General features: G+C 39.3%; 1 protein-coding gene across 5 annotated transcripts in view; it reads left to right on the forward strand.

The window, feature by feature from the left end:
- The window catches only part of oxr1a (oxidation resistance 1a), a 147,313-nt gene that overhangs the window by 83,558 nt on the left and 39,486 nt on the right, over positions 1-24,269 (forward strand). For 2 of the 5 annotated variants that reach the window (XM_060861336.1, XM_060861341.1), the window contains exons 1-2: positions 14,974-15,238; positions 16,573-16,632. The exons of 2 other annotated variants lie outside the window; for them this stretch is intronic. In XM_060861336.1, coding sequence (XP_060717319.1) covers positions 15,085-15,238; positions 16,573-16,632 — 214 coding nt within the window. In that variant the 5' untranslated portion in view covers positions 14,974-15,084. Of the gene's footprint in view, positions 1-14,973; positions 15,239-16,572; positions 16,633-24,269 lie in introns of those variants that run through there. One more of the 5 variants, XM_060861339.1, reaches the window with a different exon arrangement.

A 24,269-nucleotide genomic window follows, 5' to 3' on the forward strand; every position in this document is an offset into this window, starting at 1 on the left:
GACACTGTGCTCTGACGTCAACCTCTAAAGTTGGGATATATGAAAAAAGAATTTCACTGTGTAATGAATATTCTATTTTATTCCAATGCAAGTGAATATAAAAAGTATTTTTCATGGATTTACGATGTAAAAAAAAAATGGCAAAGCTTTTCTAAACCTTAAAGTGATATAGAAACCAGGAAAATTTAAGAGAAGAGAAATTTAACCTTGGTGCATCAATGTGTACACTCTTAGAACAGGCATGTGACTTTGCTGAGAATGAACCAATCACATTCAAGCTCGTGTTCGAAAGTAATTACCATAATCCTCTTACTGAAGGAAGTGATTCTGATTAACCTCAAATATACATCAGCTGTTTCTGAAGGACATGTTTTTAGTTTTACCTGACTGTTCAATGGTATCTATCAGGAGACAACCACAAACGAATTTCTAAAACGAAGATATGACAAAATTTATCTTAGTTTTTTCCACAGAGGTGTGGAATCTTCCACTCCAGTCATGATTCGATATTCTCCAGAACAAACTTATTTATGACTGACTCTTCATTCATTCATCTTCTACCGCTTATCCGAACTACCTCGGGTCACGGGGAGCCTGTGCCTATCTCAGGCGTCATCGGGCATCAAGGCAGGATACACCCTGGACGGAGTGCCAACCCATCGCAGGGCACACACACACTCTCATTCACTCACGCAATCACACACTACGGACAATTTTCCAGAGATGCATGGAGATGCACTACCATGCATGTCTTTGGACCGGGGGAGGAAACTGGAGTACCCGGAGGAAACCCCCGAGGCACGGGGAGAACATGCAAACTCCACACACACAAGGTGGAGGCGGGAATCGAACCCCGACCCTGGAGGTGTGAGGCGAACGTGCTAACCACTAAGCCACCGTGCCATTAAATTGAATTTAATATTGTAAGCATGTACTACACTACAGCATTAAAACAAATACATTTTTACATTTTTTTTTTTTTTTTACACAATTATATAATCTAAATCTTATGGATAAATATTAAAATAAATTAAATAATAAATAAAAATAAATAAGCCTCGATGCCCGTGACCCGAGATAGTTCGGATAAGCGGTAGAAAATGAGTGAGTGAGAGAATAAATAAATAATACATCTTAAATAAATTAGGAATAATTCTTAATATGTGAACCAGTCATTGTAAATAATAAAAACAATTTAATTTCCCCCAAATGTTTGATTGACATCGGATATTTTTGAAACGTAACTTGGAGTAGCTGTTTATTGCACAAGCTAAATGTTTATTTATTTATTTATTTATTTATTTATTGCTGAATGGTACTGTCGAGGGCAATTCGATAGGGTCGTCACTGCACCCGCATTAAGCATTTTAATAGCTCAGTGTACAGCAGAGATTCATGGATTTGTCCATGAGGGAGAACGCAAACAGTTTACATTCCTGACTGTGGCTCTGCATCCAGATTTACTGTCCCTTCCTGGAGCAATACATAGCTACTAGATTGATCATCCTGGATGTATAATTAACGTAGATGGTTCCCTGTCACACACACACATACAACATACTGCATTTGGAGCCTCTTCCAGTTTATATCTCCCAATAATAAATACCAGCGCCACAGTAATCCTGGTGTTTCTTCCTCTCGGCTGCACCATGTGTGAGGCAGCGATTGATTGCTTGGATCTTAAGTGTAAGAGTAAGCATTTTCAGAGGCACCTTTCTGCCAGCGTATCGATTCATTCCCACACTAGGGAAACCTCACACTTCTATTCTGTGTAACCAGCGATGTTTCTCTTCATTTGGACTGTGACATTATGGAAATGAAAGGGACTGCACGTGTATCAAGACTAAACGAAAAACTTGCACAGAACTGCCAGGGTTTCATTTTCTTTTGGCTTCGTGTTGTTAAGAGCTGCTTTTCAAGCCGTTCTGGCCATCCGGTCATGCATATTCACAGCGAATGGGATCGAGCCAGCGCGCATTTTCACAGCAAAGTTTGTGTGAAATTCTCATCACACATCGGGTGGACTAAAGTAACTGTTCATTTAGTCTGGGTGTTTTCATTAGCTAGTTTGAACATTCTGGACAGAGAATCCTGAAGGCAAACAGGAACGTTGACGAGATTTCAGGGAATTTCTCTTACTTAATAGAGCTAAGCAATAACACACGACAAAGCATGCTGTAACAGAAAAGTAAACAATGTTTACCTGTCATGAAGCAGTGTTACTGTTACTACCCCGAAGTTTATTATTGTCCTCCTATCCTGGAGTGATTAACCCTTGCATGTTGTTCGGGTCTGTGGGACCCATAAACATCAATAGTTTTGAAAAACTTTGCTTCCTTGTAAATTTGTTGATTTTTTACCACTCATAACTTGATTAAATTTGATTTTCTTTTTTTATTACATTTTATTAAAAAACAACAAAAAACAAGTAGCACTTTAATTTAAAAATGTGATGTAATAAAGGTAAAGGGCAAATATTAACCATATATGCTGTTTTGTATATTGCTTGTAATTGGGATGAAGTAAACATCTGTAGAATATTTTAACATAAAATTTTTGATTGTGTTGAATTAAAAACCCAAAAATGCAGCAGGACCACCAGACCCACCAACACTGGCTGAGTAACAAAAATACGAACAACATACAAGGGTTAATTTATCTAACCATTTCCGTTAATAATTATTAATAATGTCTCATTATTTAAGCTATAAGTATTTAATAAAAAGCATTAAATGATTATTTATTTTTCTTTACTATCTAATATATCAAACATAAATACTTTTGCACTTTCATTTTTATAACATGCTCAAATTTAATTCATTGCAGTTAATGGGGGATGTGGTAGCCTAGTGGTTAAGGTGTTAGACCACCGATTGGAAGGCTGCGATTTTGAATCCCGGGTCCACCAAGCAGTCACCGCTGGGCCCATGACCAAAGCCCCCAATGCTCAAATCCGCTCCGGATAAGAGTGTCTGCCAAATGCCATGAATGTAAAATGAAAGCAGAATTGCCTATAAGAATGCTTTATTTAATGACGTTTCCGAATAATACTACAGTATGCATTGTTGCATGCATGTAATTGTACAGTATTACAGTGTTTTTTTTCCAGTATCACAATATGTTCTGCTCATTGGATAATTCTTTTGCAATTACTTTAAAAAGCTTTTGCATTCAAATGCATCGCTAACGTAGACAGATAGATCTCATCATTGTTGTTTACTCGCTGGAACCATTTTGTTTGTCAGATGTTTTCTGGTAGAGCAGCATCAGAGATACAAGATGACATGTTCAGGAGTTCTGAAATGGTTTCCAGCCTGGAGCGATCCTGGATGTTTTTTTATTTATATATTTAATATTTATTTTAGAAATTCTGTTGCATCATCATTTCACACTGTAACATAGATGCATCACAATGAATCCATCAAGACCTGCCGGGATTTTTTTTTTTTTTTTTTGTAAACTGTATTGAATCCAAGACAGAAGGAATATGAATCAGTGGACACTGCATCCATCCAACTTTCCAATTTAGAAAGTCTCCTTCACCACCGATAAGTCCTCCAGAGCCTACAAGCCAATCTTCCTGCAAAAATACATACAGCAAATGGTTTCCTCATTTCTGTTCCTAACCCAGTGTCAGATAAATTCCCTTCAGTCCAAAAACCATGAGTAATTATATTTCTCAGATCTTTCACTCCAAGCTCTGAGTGTGTCCTGATGGACAGGGGTGTGAGAGGAATGAAAAGTTGATGACAAAGGTAAAAGAAGACTCCAGCGAGATCACCAAGCATCACGGATGGCTCACATCTGCAGAGCCATGTTTTAAATCTAAACATGGTGTGTGGATCAAATAAAGCATTTATGTATTGTTCTACTTGTATGGTTCCTTAGCCTGTGTTTAACTCTTCTGATTTATGGCTTTACATTTATATTTATATATATGCATGGTAAGTTCACATGACCCATATCCTGTTAATTAGGAAATACTTTCTGAACTTCTCTTTTCTTGTACACATTCAGTCATGGCATCTCGTTGCCACCAAATTGTTTAACGTTTATATGGCATGAAACCTTGAACCATTTTGTCTCTGGTTCCAGCAGCATTTATGATGCTTATAAACCCTTGTAGAAATCTTACACGAAAGCCTGTATGTTTGTACAAAATGTTCAAAATCGCTCCTGTCTTTTACCAATAATGCACTCGATGGAGGAGACACTCGATGGAAAGATACAATTGAGCGCCAATATATTTAACATATTTAATAATCTAGGATCTTTATTTAGAGTTAGCCACCTAAGCCAGTATTCAAGCAGATCATGTTTGTATTTCACAATACTGAGGTTGCCAGATCCTTCTTGATTAAAATAGTGTTTTTTAGTATCATGTTGATCTCCATAAACTAGCACTCGATCCAGCACATCTTTATTATTATTATTATTATTATTATTTATTCATTCATTCATTCATCTTCTACGGCGTATCCGAACTACCTCGGGTCACGGGGAGCCTGTGCCTATCTCAGGAGTCATTGGGCATCAAGGCAGGATACACCCTGGACACTCACACACGCTCACACACTACGGACAATTTTCCAGAGATGACAATCAACCTACCATGCATGTCTTTGGACTGGGGAGGAAACCGGAGTACCCGGAGGAAACCCCGAGGCACGGGGAGAACATGCAAACTCCACACACACAAGGCGGAGGCGGGAATCGAACCCCGACCCTGGAGGTGTGAGGCGAATGTGCTAACCACTAAGCCACCGTGCCCCCCATTATTATTATTATTATTATTATTATTATTATTATTCTTGAATAATTAATGCTGTTCCACAAGTTGTTTTTAAGAATCAAACAATATTGATCAGGAATCAAGAATCGCTTCATTTTCCACCAGGATTTACTCATGAAATCTCTCACCTGTAGTTCCAGTCTGCTTCCTATTTAAGTCTCCATTTTCTTGCTTTATTACACACTGGCTTGCTCTATGAATATACTTTGCTTTTCCAAATTGAATCGGGCAAAAACAAAGAACATGCTGTGCATCTTTAGATCCCCGCAACTAAGCGTCATCGAGATCCTTATTGTATTAATTATTTTGTTTTTCTGTAATATATCTTAAGTCCAGAAGTCATTTCCAGGCTGGAAGGAAGCACACGCACAAGTGAAAATGAATCCAGTTTTAGTCAATTGATTGTTTGCACTATAAATAGAAGACTTTCGAATAAATAAACAGCTGTGTGTCAGGTGTAAATCGGTGTGTTTTTTTTTGTGTTTGGCTTTCTGCCTAAACTTATATCAGCCAAACTGATCTGAAGGTATGCGTTAGCTTCATGCACCAGCGGCGCTCTTAATCCAGCCCCCATTGTCTTGATTAAACGGTGCCAAATGTCACTCGCGCTCTTCATCCTCCTGCCGCCTTGAATCCCGAAGCCGTTGTCAATTTTCCTTTATCTCAATCAGAAGCGGAATGAAAGGAGACAGCCGTTCAGCCATTAGGATTCCTGCACCACAGCTTAACATAATGACCAAACGGATGACCGTGTCTGGCTGAAAAGAGAAAGCAATTAATCTTCGACACAAACGCTGCAGGAGATGAGAAATGACAAAGCACAGGATGTTTTTATTTCTCCTATCACCTGTACGCACTTTCTCGCACCGCCTCGAGGTATTATGTTCGCATCGTGTGTCGCGTGCGAATTTGAAGTGTCTCTAGTGTTAGTGACTCAAGGTGAACTTGAGGTAAAAATCTCAAAGATGTAGAGAGACAGGTTTTGTTGTACCTCTCCATCAGTGAGAACAGAAGTGCAGCGCCAGTGCAGAGACAAAATCAGCGTCCTGCTCTGTGTTTGGAGGTCAAGCTGGTCATGGCGGACCCGCAGGCGGCGGCAGACTGACGGCTCTAATGGCCTCCGAGTTGCACGAGCCTGGAGCAGCCGTTACTGAGTAGATGGCGATAAATGAAGCCGCCTGAGAGACGACCTCCCAGGAAGCAGCGAGGCAGAGTTTCCTGTTTAAGAGGATGGGTGTCTGCTGAATTTTCTGCTGCTGCTGCTGTTGATGAAGGAATTCAGGATTCAGGAATTCATATGAAATAAAACAGGGCTGTTTATTTTTGGGTGTATTTGACATTATTACTAAAATCAGGACACCTTTTTTATGTTTATGCACCTGGCTCATATAGTTCACAGATTTTGTGAAGACTGTAGCCTGAGGAAAATAATGATAATTAATCATATCAAGCTTTTTTAGATTTCTGTTCTCCTCTATATAAGTCTTAGACCCTTTAATATTTCTATACTATTCCCTTTTCCCAGGTTTTTATTAATTCAGAAATAATTCCCATCCATTATTATTAGTGTTTTCTGCCTCTTCAACTCATATCCTCTTTTTAAGATAATAATGTCCACCTACTAGTCATTAATATCCATCCACAAAGCAGACCCACAGCGCTCATTAATATTCACCATCTTCTCAGAAAAGAGGCTTGTGTAACCTGTTGATGGTTCAGAAATTTGCTGTCATGAAGCCACTGGATTAGTGGGTTGCCAGGTTACCCAGTGACCAGTTATTTTGTTTTTTGTTGCTTGTTTTTGCTTGTCTTGCTAACCAGAGATCGGCGTGTATTATCCTATTTCACATACTAGCATGTGGGTAAAGATTGCAGCCCCAAACTATTCCCAGCGAGTTTATAAGTGATATTCGATTCATAATGGACCATTGACTTAAATACGTCCCAGTAAGCAAGTAACGTAACGTCATAAAACGGTCACAACGGTTAACTTTTATGGCTATGAGTAAGGCAATTCTGTTCCGTTTTGCTTCTCTGTAGCACTTTTTGCTTAGCTCCACTGAACTACGTTGTGCATCAGCCACTGCAACTCACCTGTTTCACCTTTTGATCTCTTGTATAAAAGTCACATCTTTTATAACACTTAATCTATGTCCCGCTGCCCGTTGTACATTCGTCTCTGTCCGTTCACCTATAAAACTTTCACTTCCAATTATTTTCGAAAGCTGTGTAAAAAATGTCGTCAGCTTGCTAATCAGACCAGAAAGCTGCCTTCAGCTAAATAATTAACATAAATACGCTTGATTGGCTGCAACAAGCCCCGACAGCGGATCTGCTACGGAAGCCAAGCTAGGTCATATTTAGAAAACAGAAAAACTGAACTTCTGACAGTTTTTGTTATGTATATTTCTGCTACAGTATTTCTTTAAGTCCGCTGAAATATTTTGCTGGCTCAAATTCCGCACCATGGTCTGATAGCCTGACTATGCGTTTAGTCTATTATTTATTTGCTAATAATTGAAATTAAGATCGAACTGAATCTTAGGTGTTTTAATATGATTTCCTATCACGTGCCCTCAGACCTTCAGGACACAGGACGTGTCACTGGAGCTCTGTGACCTTGAGCATGCTTGTAGCATTGTAGCGGCTGAGGCTAATCTCCCAGCATGTGCTCTGAAATCAGGCACGATGGCGGCGACGGTGTAAACAACCCGAAACCCGCAAAAAGAGAGACGGAAGAAGGGATTCTGATGCAGAAGCAAGCATGAATTGGCATGACAAAAGGGGCTTATATGCTAAAAATAGCCGTGTGCTTCTGACACGATTATCTTCCATTGTGCAGGGAAGATGTTTTCTCCCTCTCCTCTGTCTCTCTGTCTCTCAGTTCATCCATTCATCATAAACCTGTCTTTTTTTTGTTTCTTTTTATCATTACCCGGATTTGTCAACCATCTGAATATCCAGTGCATTGATGAAATCCTACATCTTTGTCCAAACCCTATGCTGTAGCAGACTCAGAATAGGCCATGCGTATGTGCCGATTAACGACAGCACGTGCTCGGATGGAGATAAGGTGGATAAGATAAGACGTTGTGTGGCGAAATGCGATAAGACCGAATTTTACAGATGAAGGTAGGATTTTTCAAGCTGCTAAAGCTTTTATTCTTCATACTACAGGAATGATTTGTCATGCAGTTGACCGTCCATGACGGCCCTGCTTTGACCTCGTTCTAGCAGGGACTTGTGGGTAATTGCAGCTTGTGATTTGCTATCTTATCAGGAAAAAAACAAGTCCATTAAGATGGTTTTGTATTAAATCATCTGTATGGTATTTTAGTAAAATATCTCTGACCATTCTGATTTGAACCAGGCAACGTGTTGTAGATTTCCGATATATTCTTTCCTACATTTTTTCCTATCAGAAGCCTTCCTTGTTTTCTTGCTCTTCGTGAATATTCATGAATCACAGTGGTGCTTTGGACAGCGTAATCATTCATTAGACGCCGCTGTCAACACCCAGGGAGTGAAAGCGGTACTTTGGCAATGATGCAGCCTGATCTGGGCTATTATATGACTGCTCGGTTTACACCTGAAACACTGACAGCGACACCACAGCCGTTCTTTTTTTTATCCAACGGGTTCAAACTAATAATTGATGCTTATATTCATTACATAAACGATTCCTAACAACTAATAATTCTACTATTAAACAATTCCTCAACTGTTGGTAGTCAGATTCAGCGATCAGCAATTTTATATATATATATATATATATATATATATATATATATATATATATATATATATATATATATATATATATAATACAGTCCTGCTCACCATTATTGGCACCCCTTCATGTTTTGCATAACTGAGTGAATGTCTTCAGAAATAAATGGAAATGTACCAAATTTATATCAGCAGGAGCTTTTATTTAGTCCAAAGTAATTTAACAAAGACAATTGTTATTTCAACATAGATATTGCGCTGATATATTTTATTATTACACAGTTCTTCTTACAACGTTGAGACATAATCATGAAACCTTACTGTTCTAGAATATTCTATAATAAAACATAAAAATAAATAAATAAATAAAAACGCCTCCTTTTTTACTCAGTGTGTGTACCTCTGGTGCAGAACTCTTCCGAAATTTTTGAATAGAGATTAAAGTCTAGAAAAAAGAAAAAAAAAAAACTCCATCCACGGATTCGGGTGCTTCATAAAAGCCAACACTGTAAGATTTACAGTAACCATCAACTTAATAAATTTCACAGTGTTTCACTGCTGTAATTGAATAAAAAACAAAACTGAATAACCTTCAGTTTATAGAATAACCTTTTTTTTCATGTTATTATATTTTTTTTTTTATACTTTCCTTGTTGTTACACTAGCCGTGTGTGTGTGTGTGTGTGTGTGTGTGTGTGTGTGTGTGTGTGTATGAGGGAGAGAATCCACTTGTATTTAGTGCTTATTCATTAGAGCAGAAGTGCATGACTGACTCTGCTATTAGCTGCATCTGCACAGGGCCAAGTGAGTTTTGGCCCCATTTCTGTCTGAATAATTGGCCCTGCAAAAGTGCAAAACGCTCAGACGATCATGCAGATGTTGGCTGTTCGGCGTACCTCAGTTCATAACGGTGGTAGTACATCTTCTCTGGTGTTGTTACTTCAGAGCTGTGTACTTGTGTTTTTGTAATAAACTTTTCTGGTCAGAAACATTGCATAAATGAGACTGTAAACTTATCCTTAAGTTTCATCTAACAAAACTGGCAGGGGCATAGAATTCAATTACATTTTCATTTGAACCTCCATTAAAGTCATGCTAGCTTTAGTAGTTGATAACTGCAGTTGATTGCTACCACTTTGCTTAATGATGGTACTATAAGCTCCAGTGATTCAATTCTTATAGCTGCATAGCAGGGCTGGAATTACACTTAGAATAATTCCTGATATAAGATTCCATAGTTTCATATCAAACCACTTGTTATTGCATCGCAATCATCAGTACACTTGACTAGCTCTTACACAATACTTCAATCGGCCGTGATGACGACGTCTGTCAGTTTTACTTGGCAGAACTTTATTACACATTATTGCTGTTATTCCAGAAGGCGAACAAGAGAAGAGGAATGGATTGATTTGAATGATTGTCTGAGGAGGAGGAGAATCCCCTGCTTTAATCTCTCTGCTTAATAAGGCTCATTTCATTTTGCGTCTGTGAAATGAGCAAAGAGGATCTTTCACATGGTTGTGCAAATTAAACTCTGGCTTAATTACAGCCGGGTCTGCCGAAGTGCACTAATCAATGACTTTTTTAACATGTGCCTGTGAATCCTAGAGTATGAGTAAAAGGGCTTAAGAGGGGGATGTTTGTCTTTCTCTGTTTTTACCTTAATTAAATAAAAAGAGAAGTTTCCTGAGTCCGGTTTAGTGAATAGAATCAACAACACGGTAAGTAACAAAGCGGAGTGATGTAGCGATCTTGTTCCAACCGCAAAGATGATTAACAATTTTTTTTTTTTCCACTTACACCACAGCAATTTGAAGATGAATTAAATGTTCCTCTCTTTTTCACGTTAATTTGGTCTTGGCTAATTCAAACACACCAATTAGTTTGCTTTTATTATGCGTCAGATACCAACTGGGAAGGGGAAGGCTAAGGCTAGGTTCACGATTGTTCATGTGTCGAGCAATCCAGTGTTCCTGCAACATGCCAACATGCAAGTTGATAAAAGTCTCATTTTATACAAAATTATGGTTGTGCTACAACCAAGGCGAATGAAGGCAGTAGAGTTCACCTGATCCTCCTTTATCTTGTATGATACGATGACTATATGCATTGCTGAATTTTATACACAAACACCAAATCTCCCTCCAGAATGTTTCAATTATCATGATACTTTAGCTACGACATTCACTGATAATCATTAATGGCATGGAAACCACTAGTTGGAACGCATACTGGTGACTTCATAGTACAGCGACTGGCGGGTGCAGGGGTGCTGGGATGAAAAATCTCTTTTCATCATCTTTTCAAAGTGCTGCTCAAAGAGTGTCACAGAGTAGCATGTAACATGCGTGAAGAAAAAGTGCTATCGGCGCTCTTCCGCATACATGAGCTCACAGATGCTTGTGATTGGCTAGTGTCGCTGTGATGGCAGGATCGAGACTCCATGCCATCTCTTACTCAACAGGACGTCCAGCTACAGAAGACTATGGCATCATTGGGATTTGAATTGAACAGTGACACATCGACCTGTTTATCCATAAAGGTTCATTTAATGTGCGATGCTCAAGTTCTACTGGAGCCTAATCACAGCCAGGGCTCACCTAGCAGCTTTTTAATTTGTCAATGTATTTTAATGTATAAATTAATTACTTGATTTTTTACCTTTTCTCTTTCTTGTCCATATAAGAGAAAAATTCCCTGAGCCCCGGTATGTAACATATGACTTGATTGCACTGGTGACTGGTGACTTTTATCGCAGATACACTGTATGTTATAGCACAACAAGACCTGTGTACAACCTTTGTGGCCTTTTAAAACTATTTATTGCTCACAGCTTTTCCCCAGTGGGGCTTGTGTGCAAAGGACTGAATCGCTGGGCTACAATGAAGACAGGTCTTCGAGAGTTTCTAAACAACTAGCAATGCTTTGCTTCCAATTCTGCACCTTCTGTTGTTCCAGTGTTCACTTCACAGTAATAACCGAGTCCCAGTTGAAGGTTCTTGGCATCGTGATTGCGTTACTAGAGAGTTTCACTCAAAATGCTTTACAGATTAAAATCCAGCTGAAAATCTGCATGACGTTCATCAGTCTCAGAGATGAGATTTTAGGACTTTAGAGTTGGAGCTACAATTCTGTTCCTCCCATTTGACCACGCATGGATTTTGGGAAGTCTTCTCATAGAGTGGATTAGTGGACGAGATGTAGCTGTAATTCTGGGATCACCCAGCAGAGGGGGAGACGCCTTTATGTCTTTAGTTTATAGCACCTGCTTAAAGCACTTCTGTTTGTTGCCTTTCTGGGATGCTATTTTAATTGAATACATTTTTGATTGCCGAAAAATTGAAATGCAGAAAAAAAGCAATTGCTCACATAAAATTATATAAGAGGTGTCAGTAGAGGGATGGAATGGATGAGATTAGCCAGTCCCTTAGATGTATGTGGGCTGAAATGTTATTGCACTCTTGAATAGCGTTGGCAAGATTTTGTAGACTCCTCAGAGAGAGAGAGAGAGAGAGAGACAGAGAGAGAGAGACAGAGAGAGAGAGAGACAGAGAGAGAGAGAGAGAGAGAGAGACAGAGAGAGAGAGACAGAGAGAGAGACAGAGAGAGAGAGAGAATTGTTTTGTTTTGTTTTATTTCTATATTTAGCAAGGAAGCAAAGAGAAGATATTGGGATTAGTGCCATAATGTCCATTACTTACCTGTAGACTTTTTTTCCTCTCTTGAATTGTCATGGAAAACTTTTTTAAAATCAGTAATTACAGGTTTGCCGAGTGAAAGGAATTTCCCAACCTTATTGAGCACATGCTTCGTGTGCCACACTGACAGTAGAGCAGAGTTGCACATTTCCACTGCACTGACACACCTGCTAATGGTGAAGCTCATGTCGAGTGGAATAAAACATGTTAAACAACGTGATGCCAAAGTCTTTCAGGATGGAAGCTACACTATAGATTGTTAAACACAGCGTTTGCAGTAATGTTTATTACAGGGTAATTACAATTTGTTTTTATTGAATTATTCATGAAATCATGCTGTAGGCAACCTAATTATTATTACCTTTTTTGCCTCTTCTGCACAAACATGCTTTCTAGCTTCGGGAATGCTGAGAATAAATTAGTCGCTCATTCACCAGCCTCTATTTTTTTTTATCTCGATTCAGGTTAACATGAGAAACATAAACACACTCATGTTACAGAGAACTCTGAAAGTGCAGAGTTCATTGTGTTGGATAGAAAACGTACTACCTGTTACTATAGAAACAATTATATATATATATATATATATATATATATATATATATATATATATATATATATATATATATATATATATATATATGTACTATTGTCAGAGCTGCTGGGGAATTAATCAACACCTTCTCACAAATCAAATCTGTATAGAGTTTATTAAATAGACTAAATAAATAAAGATGTATACACTTGACATTAATATTTTAAATATTTTTAATCATCACACAAATAAAAATAAGATTGGAAACAGATTGGTTTGCCATACATTTTTAGCAGGCCTGCATTTGCACTGTAGCAAACTAGCTACATGCTGAAACACACATCACACTTGTACTTCAGCATGGTATGCTAAATGCTAGATAGATAGATAGATAGATGGATAGATGGATGGATGGATGGATGGATGGATGGATGGATGGATGGATAGATAGATAGATAGATAGATAGATAGATAGATAGATAGATAGATAGATAGATAGATAGATAGATAGAAAACTTTATTGTCATTGCATAGTACAGGTACACAGCAAAGAGTAGCAATTGTGCAAATAGACAAGTGCAGATAAATATGTAGCATATGTACAGCATGTAATATATAGGTATATATATTACATATATAGGCATATATACAGTGAATAAATATAAAGGCTATAAGAGATACACACAAATGGAATAGTCCAGATGTATGTAAAACACAATATGTGTAGATAATGACGACAAAGAGACGTGACATATACAGTATGGTGACCCATACTCAGAATTCGTTCTCTGTATTTAACCCATCCATAGTGCATACACAGCAGTGAACACACACACAGCGAACACACACCCGGAGTAGTGGGCAGCTATTTATACTGCGGGGGGTGTTCGGTGCCTTGCTCAAGGGCACCTCAGTCGTGGTATTGCCGGCCCGAGACTCGAACCCACAACTTTAGGGTTAGGAGTCAAACTCTCTAACCATTAGGCCACGAGTTCCCCAATGATACAATATGTACATTGTATGTATAATTTTACAGAAGTTATATACAGTATTTTTTACAGTGTTCTAACGGTGTAGTGTAGAGTTCAGTAGTGTGATGGTGGATGGAAAAGGCTGTCCCTGAAACTGCTGGTTTTGGTGTATATGTTCCTGTATCTCCTTCTTGATAGAAGGAGGTTAAACAGTTTGTGAGTGGGATGTGAAGAGACCTTGATGATGTTGTGAGCTCTGCACAGACATCTGCTGTGGTGAAGGTGCTCAATGGCAGGTAGTTGGGTGCCAGTGATGCGTTGGGCGATTATAGTAATTATAGTAAATTATGATAATGTACTATTATTGTGATAGAAGAACAATTAAAATCATTTCAGTGTGTTCAGAAAACCTCCCTTCTACAATTTTTTCTATGCAATTGATCTTTTTTTTGGGGGGGGCACGGTGGCTTAGTGGTTAGCACGTTTGCCTCACACCTCCAGCGTTCGATTCCTGCCTCCGCCTTGTGTGTGTGGAGTTTGCATGTTCTCCCCGTGCCTCGGGGGTTTCCTCCGGGTACTCCGGTTTCCTCCCCCGGTCCAAAGACATGCATGGTAGGTTTTTGTCCGTAGTGTGTGATTGCGTGAGTGAATGAGTGTGTGTGTGTGCCCTGCGATGGGTTGGCACTCCGTCCAGGGTGTATCCTGCCTTGATGCCCATTGACACCTGAGATAGGCACAGGCTCCCCGTGACCCGAGGTAGTTCGGATAAGCGGTAGAAAATGAATGAATGAATGAATGATCTTGGAGATGCAATGAATATGTAAATGGGGGTCTGACGTCATCGGGTATTTGAGCGGGTGTTACCTGTGTTCACCTGGAGAACCAGTGCATACAGAATCAATACTGTTTGTGTTGCGTTTAATAGTGATTTAATTAGTTTAGTTAGTCATTTAAATGAATTGCATGATACATGACAATAGGACCATTAATAGATACATGTCTTAAACATTATCTCTAAAGCTATATCGCTTTTAGGAACCTTTTAAGAGGCCATGCAACTTTAGATATTAAAAAGCTAACCGCTGTTAAGTGTAGTGAGCCGAAAATTAGTGTTTAATGCATCAAAGCTTTTTTTTTAAAAAAATTTCCAAGCAAGTGGTTGACTGAAGCTGAACCTGGGCGCGCGCGCGCTCGCGCTTGTGCGGGTGGGGTAAAAGTTTCGCAGTCCGCTTCAGTTCCTGTTTCTGTACAAGTGTGCGTGCTGGTATTTTTCTTATGCTACGTTCATGCGTGCAAGACGCACGATTTCACGCGTCAACACGCCGCATTCTCGTTCTTTGATGTGCACGTGAAGTCATGGATTACGTTCTGTCGTGGACGGGTTCGGGTGCGCGTGCTGTCAGGGAGGCGATTTCCAGCCGAATCTGGTCCGCCTCAGTGAGGGAGGTTCAGTTCACAGACTTCTCCGAGCTGCCTCACGACTCCAACAGCGTACAGACTCGCAACACAGGTCTGACAAAACTCTCGGAGTCAAACTTTCTTTACTTGTTTTCTTTTAAAGTCACTTTAAAACTATAGTTTTGAACCGAAACTAACGGAAAATCCTTCGGTTTGTTTCCACACAGATGTTAGTTAGCATGTTAGCATGTTGTGGGCTGTGGACTGACGTGGCTGTGATGCATACAAACCGTTGTTTTTTAACAATTAACAAAGATTAATTTCTGAATTTTTTTTTTTATCTAAACACGTTTTCGTGAAGGATTGACGTTTGACTTTCTCATACACGTTTATTTATCTGCTTTTATGTAGCCTTTTAAACAGTAGTTATACAACACAGATAATATATAAATATTTCTATATTTCAATTCAATTCGATTTCTTATAACAATTCAGATTTTTAAAATTAATTTTAAATTTAATTCTATATATTTATTAATTTATTTTTTATCTTTATTTATTATTATTATTATATATTTATGTAATAATAATAATAATAATAATAATAATAATAATAAATAAAGATAAAAAATAAATTAATAAATATATAGAATTAAATTTAAAATTAATTAAAAAAATATTAACTTAACATTTAAACTACTATATATCTATCTATCCCCTATCCCTAATGAACAAGCCTGGAGGCGGCAAGGAAAAACTCCCCGAGAAGACATGAGGAAGAAACCAGGCTCAGAAGGGAACCCATCATCATTTGGTTTGGGTGACACTCTAAAGTAAATAATGTAAATGTAAATAATGTCCTTTCTACGACAGTTTATAATAGTGCAACCGAGAGCTCCTGAGGAACTAAGGGGACATCGTAAACTCTTGAGTTCAGCGCAAGACCTGATCGCTGATAAAGACCAGACCATCATAGCTGACTGACACAACATTAGTTCAAAAGAAGACATGACAGTCTCCGGGCGGATAGACGTCACTAATTTTCAAATGAAGCTCGCTTACCACTACTCCTGTTGCAGTGTTTACAAAATATGAGGTTTACATTTTCTTTAAACCTGTTGATCTCACTTCTACAAACCAAAATGTATTTAAATTCCTAGATAGATTTACACTACTGAATTACTACAGTATGAAATTGAATATTTCTCTAAATTGTTAATATCTGTAATAAGAAACATGAAAGATTTCAAGTAGTTCCTCAGGTTAAAATGACGTTTTGAATTGAAGTTCATTTTGAAGTTTATTTTGAGATATGTCATCTTATAAGTCCTCTTAGTGCTATTTTGCTTGTCGGAGACAGTTTTCTGGATTTAAAAGCGAGACTGTGACGTCTAATGCGAAGTTATTTTGCACCACTAAAACAGAACAGTTCTTCCTTTTGTTCAGAGATCATGAGTTTAAATCCTGGCGAGAGACAACAGCCATCCAGGACACGGTGTGTAGTAGGTACGGCATCTCTCTCTCTTAATCCCTCTCTCTCTTTCTTTTTCTCTGTCACCTCTTCGTAGCCAAACCTAGGCATCTGTTAGCACGTGTATGTTGAAGAGGGTCGGTAGACATTGCTTTCCTTAAGATATGTAGCAATACCCTTGAGCAGCAGTTATCTGGATGGCTGGCTTCATGTGTCTTAGAGCATGCATGTTAGCCTAGGTTAGTAGCTCTTGTATGATAGAAGACCTGATTGGTAGGTGAGAATTGGTCGAGAACACGCTTGGAACAAAATGAGGGAAAAACAAAACTTTTAAATAAAAGTTTGTGACCGCTACTATGAAAAAGGTGAAAGCGACCAATTGCAGAACAACACAAGATGAGGAGAAACCCATGGACCAGCTACAGATGTTTATGTTTGGATAATCGTTCATAAAGCACTGGCTTGCTCATGTTTATTTATATGACATTATCAGCCTTCATACTCGGCCCATGACCTTGCACGCTAATGGACAGAACAGAATTGTTTTTTATTACCTCAAGCTTAAGTTGTCCCTCTCCAGACTCTTACTTAGTCCCTTTTAAGATGTGTTTTCTCTAGAAATAACAGTACTATTACAATTACTACTATTAGTGTTTCTTTCCAGCCACCCTGGACAAAAACTCTACAGACGTGTTGTGTTCCTCCACTCCTGCCTATCAGTCAGCGTGCATTCGAAAAGCATGTGCTTTTAAAATGCCTAAAGAGTTTCCATATTGATCATTAATAGACGTCATGCCAGTAGAATTCCCTCTCTTACAAAGATTACACGTCACAATCGATCACAGAGCGCTTCCTGGCATACATAAGGATTCTAGTACTGTTTTTTTCCTTATTTTTTTCTTCCCCCAAGGAGATGGTTGCTTTTTTCTAATTCCACTTTGAAAGACCTCACCAGGGTAGGAGTGTCATACTCGTGCAAAGATTTGAGCTAAACTCAAACGAGTTAAGGGACTCTAAAAGAACCTTCTAGCATTTCTGAGATTTAGGAACACAAGATTTACCTCTGAGCTAATGTCTTTGGTTTACAGATTCCTCAGTCTATTGGAATAGGAAAATCAGTCATGTGACCACGTGTGACGTCTGAATGTTCGGTGCATTTTAGCTTGTAAAATTTGAGTACTCAAGTACCAAGTGGTAGAAGATTTTTGTTTAATGCTGTCCAGTGTGTTTATATTTGCTTTACACTGTATATTTGCGTTTGTTCAGAAAGTGGTCTTTGCTCCTACTCACAACTGATCTGATGATTAACTTAACACTAAAGCTGTCCAGATACAAACACTACTTTCCAGAGTCTCATTTGTTTTGTATAAAATATAAAGTTATAAAATTTTGCACGTAGACTAGCAGTGTGAGGGCTCCCACATTGTCATCGTTCTTTAACATGCACGCCTAGTGAAAACCGCCGTGCCATTTCAGGTGCTGCTGCATGAAGGCATGCCAGGTATGTAATCAGACAAGGTACATTCTTATAGAAGAACAGGATGAAAATAGAAGAAAGGATGAAAATAAATCTGTATCACCAAACTAATCTAGAATCGATCCTGGGTACGCATTTGGATATTTGTGCCAAAAGTAAAAGCGCATAGAGGAGCCATCTGTGATGAACAACTTAGAAGTTGAAGTGGCGCTTTAAAAATAGTTATACACCATTACGTATTTAAAGCACGGCAGGTTCGGAGGCAGTTTAATTGCAGACTCTGATTAGAACACGAATGAATGAGGCTGCGTAGCTTTTGCTTTCCATGTAAAATAGCACTGAAAGGCATTAGAGATATTAGAGACAGTTACTCTCCATAAGCAGGAGTGCATTTTCATGAGAGACACATAGCACAGCAATGACCAGTTAGCCAGACAGTCCTTTGTGTTTGTGCACGTTGCAGGAAGTCATTACAGTAAATGCTGTGTATATTGAATATGTAATCATGCTTTTGATTTCATCCGTTAAAAGATTTAAGACCGATGGCTCCACATTCCAGTTTAGTAATGCATTCTCCGCATGACGCAACCATTCAGTAGCTGCAGACACAGCAAGCGCACACACATCAAGTTGTTAGCGTTAGGAAATTGTGTGGTTAGTGTTGTGTAAAGCTGATGACACTTGACTTGTCAATGGAGCAACAGGAATCTAGCTTTCTTGCCACTCAGAATGAAAGTTTCTCACTTACAGCATTTTGCAAGAGTTTTACAGTTTGAGCAAACTGGGAAATTTCTTGCTCATGGAGTTAAGCTGAGTATACTAGAGTTTATTGATTGGCTATCGTAAAAACAAGAAAAACCAGCCTTAGAAATCGTCTGACCAGATATCAGGATCTCAGCACAGCAACCCGTTCAGTCATATTTAGGTGAGAAATTTGATGTACTTGTATATACAGTGTAAAGCTATGAAGCAGTACTTTCTTTCATGAAGAGGGTTAAAGTTAAAGGAGCAGACATCAAAATCACATTGACAAGCCTTCACGGGACCGAGCCTTCCTGTAAGCAAGCTTTGTGAGTTTCCTTTTAAGGAAAGCTAAATTTAGTGCATGGCTCTATCGTAAACGACACTTAAAAATGAGTCTTGTGTAAATATAGGATTAGGAAAGATGGAACATTGAACTCAAATGGAACAAACTTCAATTTAATTCACTCTAAATTGTCATTATGAATCTGCAATATTCACGAAAAGAAGAAGATAATCTTAAGCCTGACTGAGGCACCCTGTGTTAGTACTAATGTGCTAAAGTGACAACTAGCCTCAACAGCTTCCTTTTGTTCCTAGCAACATTTAGTGAGTCATTATGTATTATGTAAATGCTAACTGTGCCTGTTAGCTTTCATTCATTGTTATCCTCATTAGTCTTTGAAAGCCAGTTAGAGCAGCAGAAACAGAAGATCCAACTCACAGGGCTTGCCACCATGACTTCACCTCAGCCTGTCATTGACTACAGCAGGCTGTGGCTGGCACGCCGTTATTTGCTTCTCACTCACTCTAAATGCCAAACCGGCAAGGAGGGGCTGACATGCTGCACATCGAACGTCTGCTCTTCTGTCTGATTGCTGGTGAGGCTTTGACTTCCAGCCAAACTAAAAAGATGTGTTTACCAAAGGCTGCACATGTAGCACCAAATAGCCAAGGTTAGCCTCCCAGTACCCAAACCAAAACACCCCATCCCTCCATTGAAGTGATATATAGATTTTTACTGAAGCTGTCAGCAACATCCACATGCTGGGAGATAAATAATGTGCCGTGAGGTCATTGCAGAGGCGGAAGGCTTCACTGACTAGTCACGGCTCGGCCTCATGCGCTTCTCAGTCACACAGATAAATTTAAAGAGTCTGCTCTTTGCTATTTTGCATCCAAATCACACTGCCGATAGAAATCAGGCGAGGGGTATTTTTGTTCTCAGGCACCACACTGAGAAAGAGCTTGAGGGGAATCATGAGTTCTGTACAAATCTAGGACGAGCTCAGACTACCTGCATAATACGTTAAAGAGGATCTGGATTTCATAACTCTTAAAAACACCAAACACCAAACAATAGTATGAGGTGGCGGGGAAAAACATAAATTCATTAGCTAGTCAAAACTGCGTGTCATCCTTGTCAGTTAGGTCACACCAAAACATGACCAGGATGACAAGGGGTAGCTAATGTATTTAGATGTAGATTATGGACTGCTAGTTAAATGCATGAATGCATTAACAGAGAAATGAACTCTCAGTATTTTTTTTTTTTGAGGTTCAGTTATTCAATTCTAAATCTTCAGTCTTTTTAAGGAGGTCATACTTTGTTAAGGTAATCGAGTCAACATGGGATGTAAGGTCACCATGGGACAGTAAGATATTGTATTTCAGACTACGTGCACTCTTAAGCTTATCTCAGCACTTTTTTCTCTGTATTGATTTGGGGGGTGTAACTGGAGAGGTCGGTGTCACCACAAAGCCAGCTGATCAACAGGTGAGAGAGGTCAGCAACCGGACATGTACGGGTTACGACCCCGCACAGCGGCCGTAGCTTTGACACGCAGTTTTACATGACGTGTAGTTGTCGTGAAAGTATACGTTATACACCTGAATGTGCAGACAATTATCCAGTCAGCAAATCCGGTGGCAACAGCACAATCCATAAAGCCATACATCTGCCACATCAGGAGCACCAGTTAACATTTACTTCAGACATCAGAGTCCCACTGAATTGAGATTTGGGCTCAAAACAGACTGTAGAGTTCACACAGAATGTGAAAAGAAACACAAAAAGCTGCTCGCGAGTTTCAGTTCTGTTGACCTTGTTGATAACACAGGAAGGTTAAAGTAACTCAAATAACCACTTATTACAACCATGATGAGCAGAAATCTTTTCTAGATCATGTAAAAACACAGCACAGGAGTCTGAGGCTACAGTAGGCACAGAACCTGGGAGGTTGATTAGGCAAATGTCACATGGCCTATGTCCAGCAATTAATCCAAATTCTTAACAGTACACGGTTGTATGCATTATGCTTCTGGGAAGTCAAAACAAGCAGAAAATGTTTTGCAATCTTGTTGAAGACTTTACAGTAGCTGTTGTTCGAAATGATTTGCAAACTAAATGCCACATTTGAACCAAATGGATGGAAGGAGTGTGGTGCGATTAGTCACCCCAGAGCGCGTGTTAATGAGAAGCTCAGGCACGAGGTGACACGCCGAGCCACTGACACGATCATGGTTTGATGAATTGAGCTTAGGCGGGTGTTAATGAGGGAGAGTTGCAAACACTCCCCAGACCACCCAAAACAGCCCCCACCCCCCTTTTACCCACCGCCAATGCAGTGTCCAAACTGCTGTCCCAGCACAAATACACACACACTAACAACTGCAGCTAGCAGCTACTCTGTTAACATCCTGCAGTGTCCTCAAGCAATGGCACCCAGTGCAGGCATCTCTTCACACTAATTGTGCCACCTCTCTGAGCAGAAAATTAAATGAAGGCGAATGAATTAAGGCTGTGATTAAATGAGTGTCCAGACCATGAGGGGGTGAGTGCACTGCTGTGCGAGGTGGACTTGCTGACCCTGGGCAAGAAGTTTTAGCTTCACTTGTTTGCATGCTTCACCAAACATGGCCTAAAGCACTCATCAGGCTTCAGCATATTAGGTAGTTAATCAAGAAAGTCTACCCCTGTCTACTCAACGAAGGCTGATGGCTGTACGACTGGAAGTTGTGTGAGAAAATGACAAAGTTTGGTAACAGAATCAGGAAGCATGTGAACATGACCAACTTCTGCATTTGTCCTTTGCTGGTGCAAGTCTTGGTGCTTCACAGTCTTTGGTTATTGCCTGTATCTAAGCTCTCGCAGAGTGTCATTTCTCTTAGTATTTTCTCTTTCAGATTCACACTAGGTGTGAGCATGTGCATGTGTGCCAGAAGTGTTAGTAGCTTTGCAATGCGCTTAGTTTGTTATGGATATCTATCCAGACGCATCAGTCAAGAAACACTTGTAGTCATGTGAGTAAACACAGGCTCAGATACTGGGCTAAAGGTCCTGATCTGTGCATAGGATCTCTCTCGGCACACCGATCAAACTTCTCAAGATGATTAGAGGACTCAAGATAAAACTGAATATAGTATAGATTTTCTCTCAGCTTGTCTTGCTGGAACTCATACTACAGTATATGGGAAAGATTTACCTCTAAATAAAATTAGCATTAGACTTGTTTAGAAGTGTGTTACAAGCATCACTGTCATGTTTGTTTTGTCTTTAGACCTAATAAGTAGGTATGTAACAATACACTCTGGTCATGATTTAATTCATTCAATTTTCTGATTTTTTTTTCTGTATAAAACTAACTAAATCAAAGATTGCAACGAACAGAAGTGTTATATAAATATGGTAAAAAAATAAATAAATAAATTTGACCAAAAATTTGATTGTATGAGCAAAGTCACTGACTTGATCGGTGCAGGGAATGACAGAAAAACACAAGAGCTCCATTTTTATGGAGATATTTTTAACTTGTAATCTGGTTGTAAAATGCATAATGGATAACGCGTGTGTGTCATTGTGATCTGGAGCTATGGGCCCCACACACACTATATATATATTTTCATCATGAGTTATAGCTGCCACTGGTTCAATTAGGTTATAAATGTTGAGAATTCGCTCCACACATTCCATCTCTAATGCATATGATTAATCTTTGTACACATTACAGTGAGCACCGTTGTGACTTGTGTGCGTAGGTGGAACACACGAATCATAAACTGTACACGTTACGATTTAGGTCAGGGTTTTCCCTGTTCCAGTCCAGAGAGATTTCTCAGCCTACCTTTTAAACCGGGTGATTATTGAATTGTGGAATCCTGATGTAGATTAACCTACTTTATACTACAGCGCTATCGAATCCTCGAACAGATCAGGCAGCTGATGGTGCAGGAGTCTAATGTGCCATGCATGGCACAAATGAGCCAGAAAGCTATTAGATTTGACACAAAAAACTGTGCTGTGACACTGTTTCTCTGTTGGGGTGTGTGTGTGTGTGTGTCCATGACCCACCTGCTTATTATGGTGCATCCACCACCATTCTTAGCTGTGTATAAGTGGGCGAACTAAAAATAACTTCAGCTGGGCAATTGCAACTGGCAGTAAACCAAGTTGTCAAAGTAAATAATTGCCTGGGTGTCTTAAGTGTCAGAAAAGTGTTCAACTCTTTCACACACTCACTGTGGATGGATGGATGGATAGACTGAGACACAGGTGCAGGTGATAGAAAGCATGTCGCTGATGGGTAATGTAGTTCAGTGCCCCTTCAGTCCTCTCACACCATTCTGCAGTGCATTATGGTTAAATAGTCACACTCAAAAAAAAAAAAAAGAAATCTCAAAATGGTGCTAGATTAGAGGGGAAACCATGAGTGATAAAAAAGTCTTTGATTTATCTGGTTGCGATTGCATGAATGTTTAAGAAATGAGGTCCCAGCTATTTAACAGATGAGCTCAAGTTTTGAGTTAACTAAAGGTGAAAGTCAGTCCTGATCCCTGGCCAGGACGAATCTGTCCATGCGAGGCCACTTTGTGTGAGCAAACACAAGGCTTTCAGAAGTGAAGTCATGTGACTGGAGGAGCAGCTTTATACCGTGTTACTGCTGCTGGCTTCAATTACTTCTTTGTCTTTAAGGATATTGTTTTTTAATATTTGAAAACACGTGTCACGGATACTATGTATAACGACATAATCTATATACGTCGGGAGTTAAAGTGTTGTCAGTGGCTCTGCTGCGCAAGGGAACAATACACAGCCTCTGGGTTTGCGCTAGGCAAATTATGTAGTCAAATATCAGCCCTTACGCAAGACACTTTACCTACTGAACACACAGGAACATATTCACGATTCACGTTATTACTAAGAACAACTAGTAAAGTATAAAATGACTGACTCATTAACATAGTATCGTCTTGTTCCTGAAGTTTTGCGTACTAGAAAAGGTGTGAAATAAGTAGTACACAAACGTCTATTAAAGGTTTGTCAGGGTGGCGAAGCTGCTGAGATAGAATCATCTGATGGAGGAATGTTTTGGAGCTGCGGAGTGACTGACTCACTCTCGAGGGAGTTGGTGCTGAGCCAAATATTAGACTCTTTGTTTTTCTCATAAGGCTGCT

This window comes from Tachysurus vachellii, chromosome 25 (assembly GCF_030014155.1).
Source record: "Tachysurus vachellii isolate PV-2020 chromosome 25, HZAU_Pvac_v1, whole genome shotgun sequence".
Lineage (NCBI taxonomy): Eukaryota > Metazoa > Chordata > Actinopteri > Siluriformes > Bagridae > Tachysurus > Tachysurus vachellii.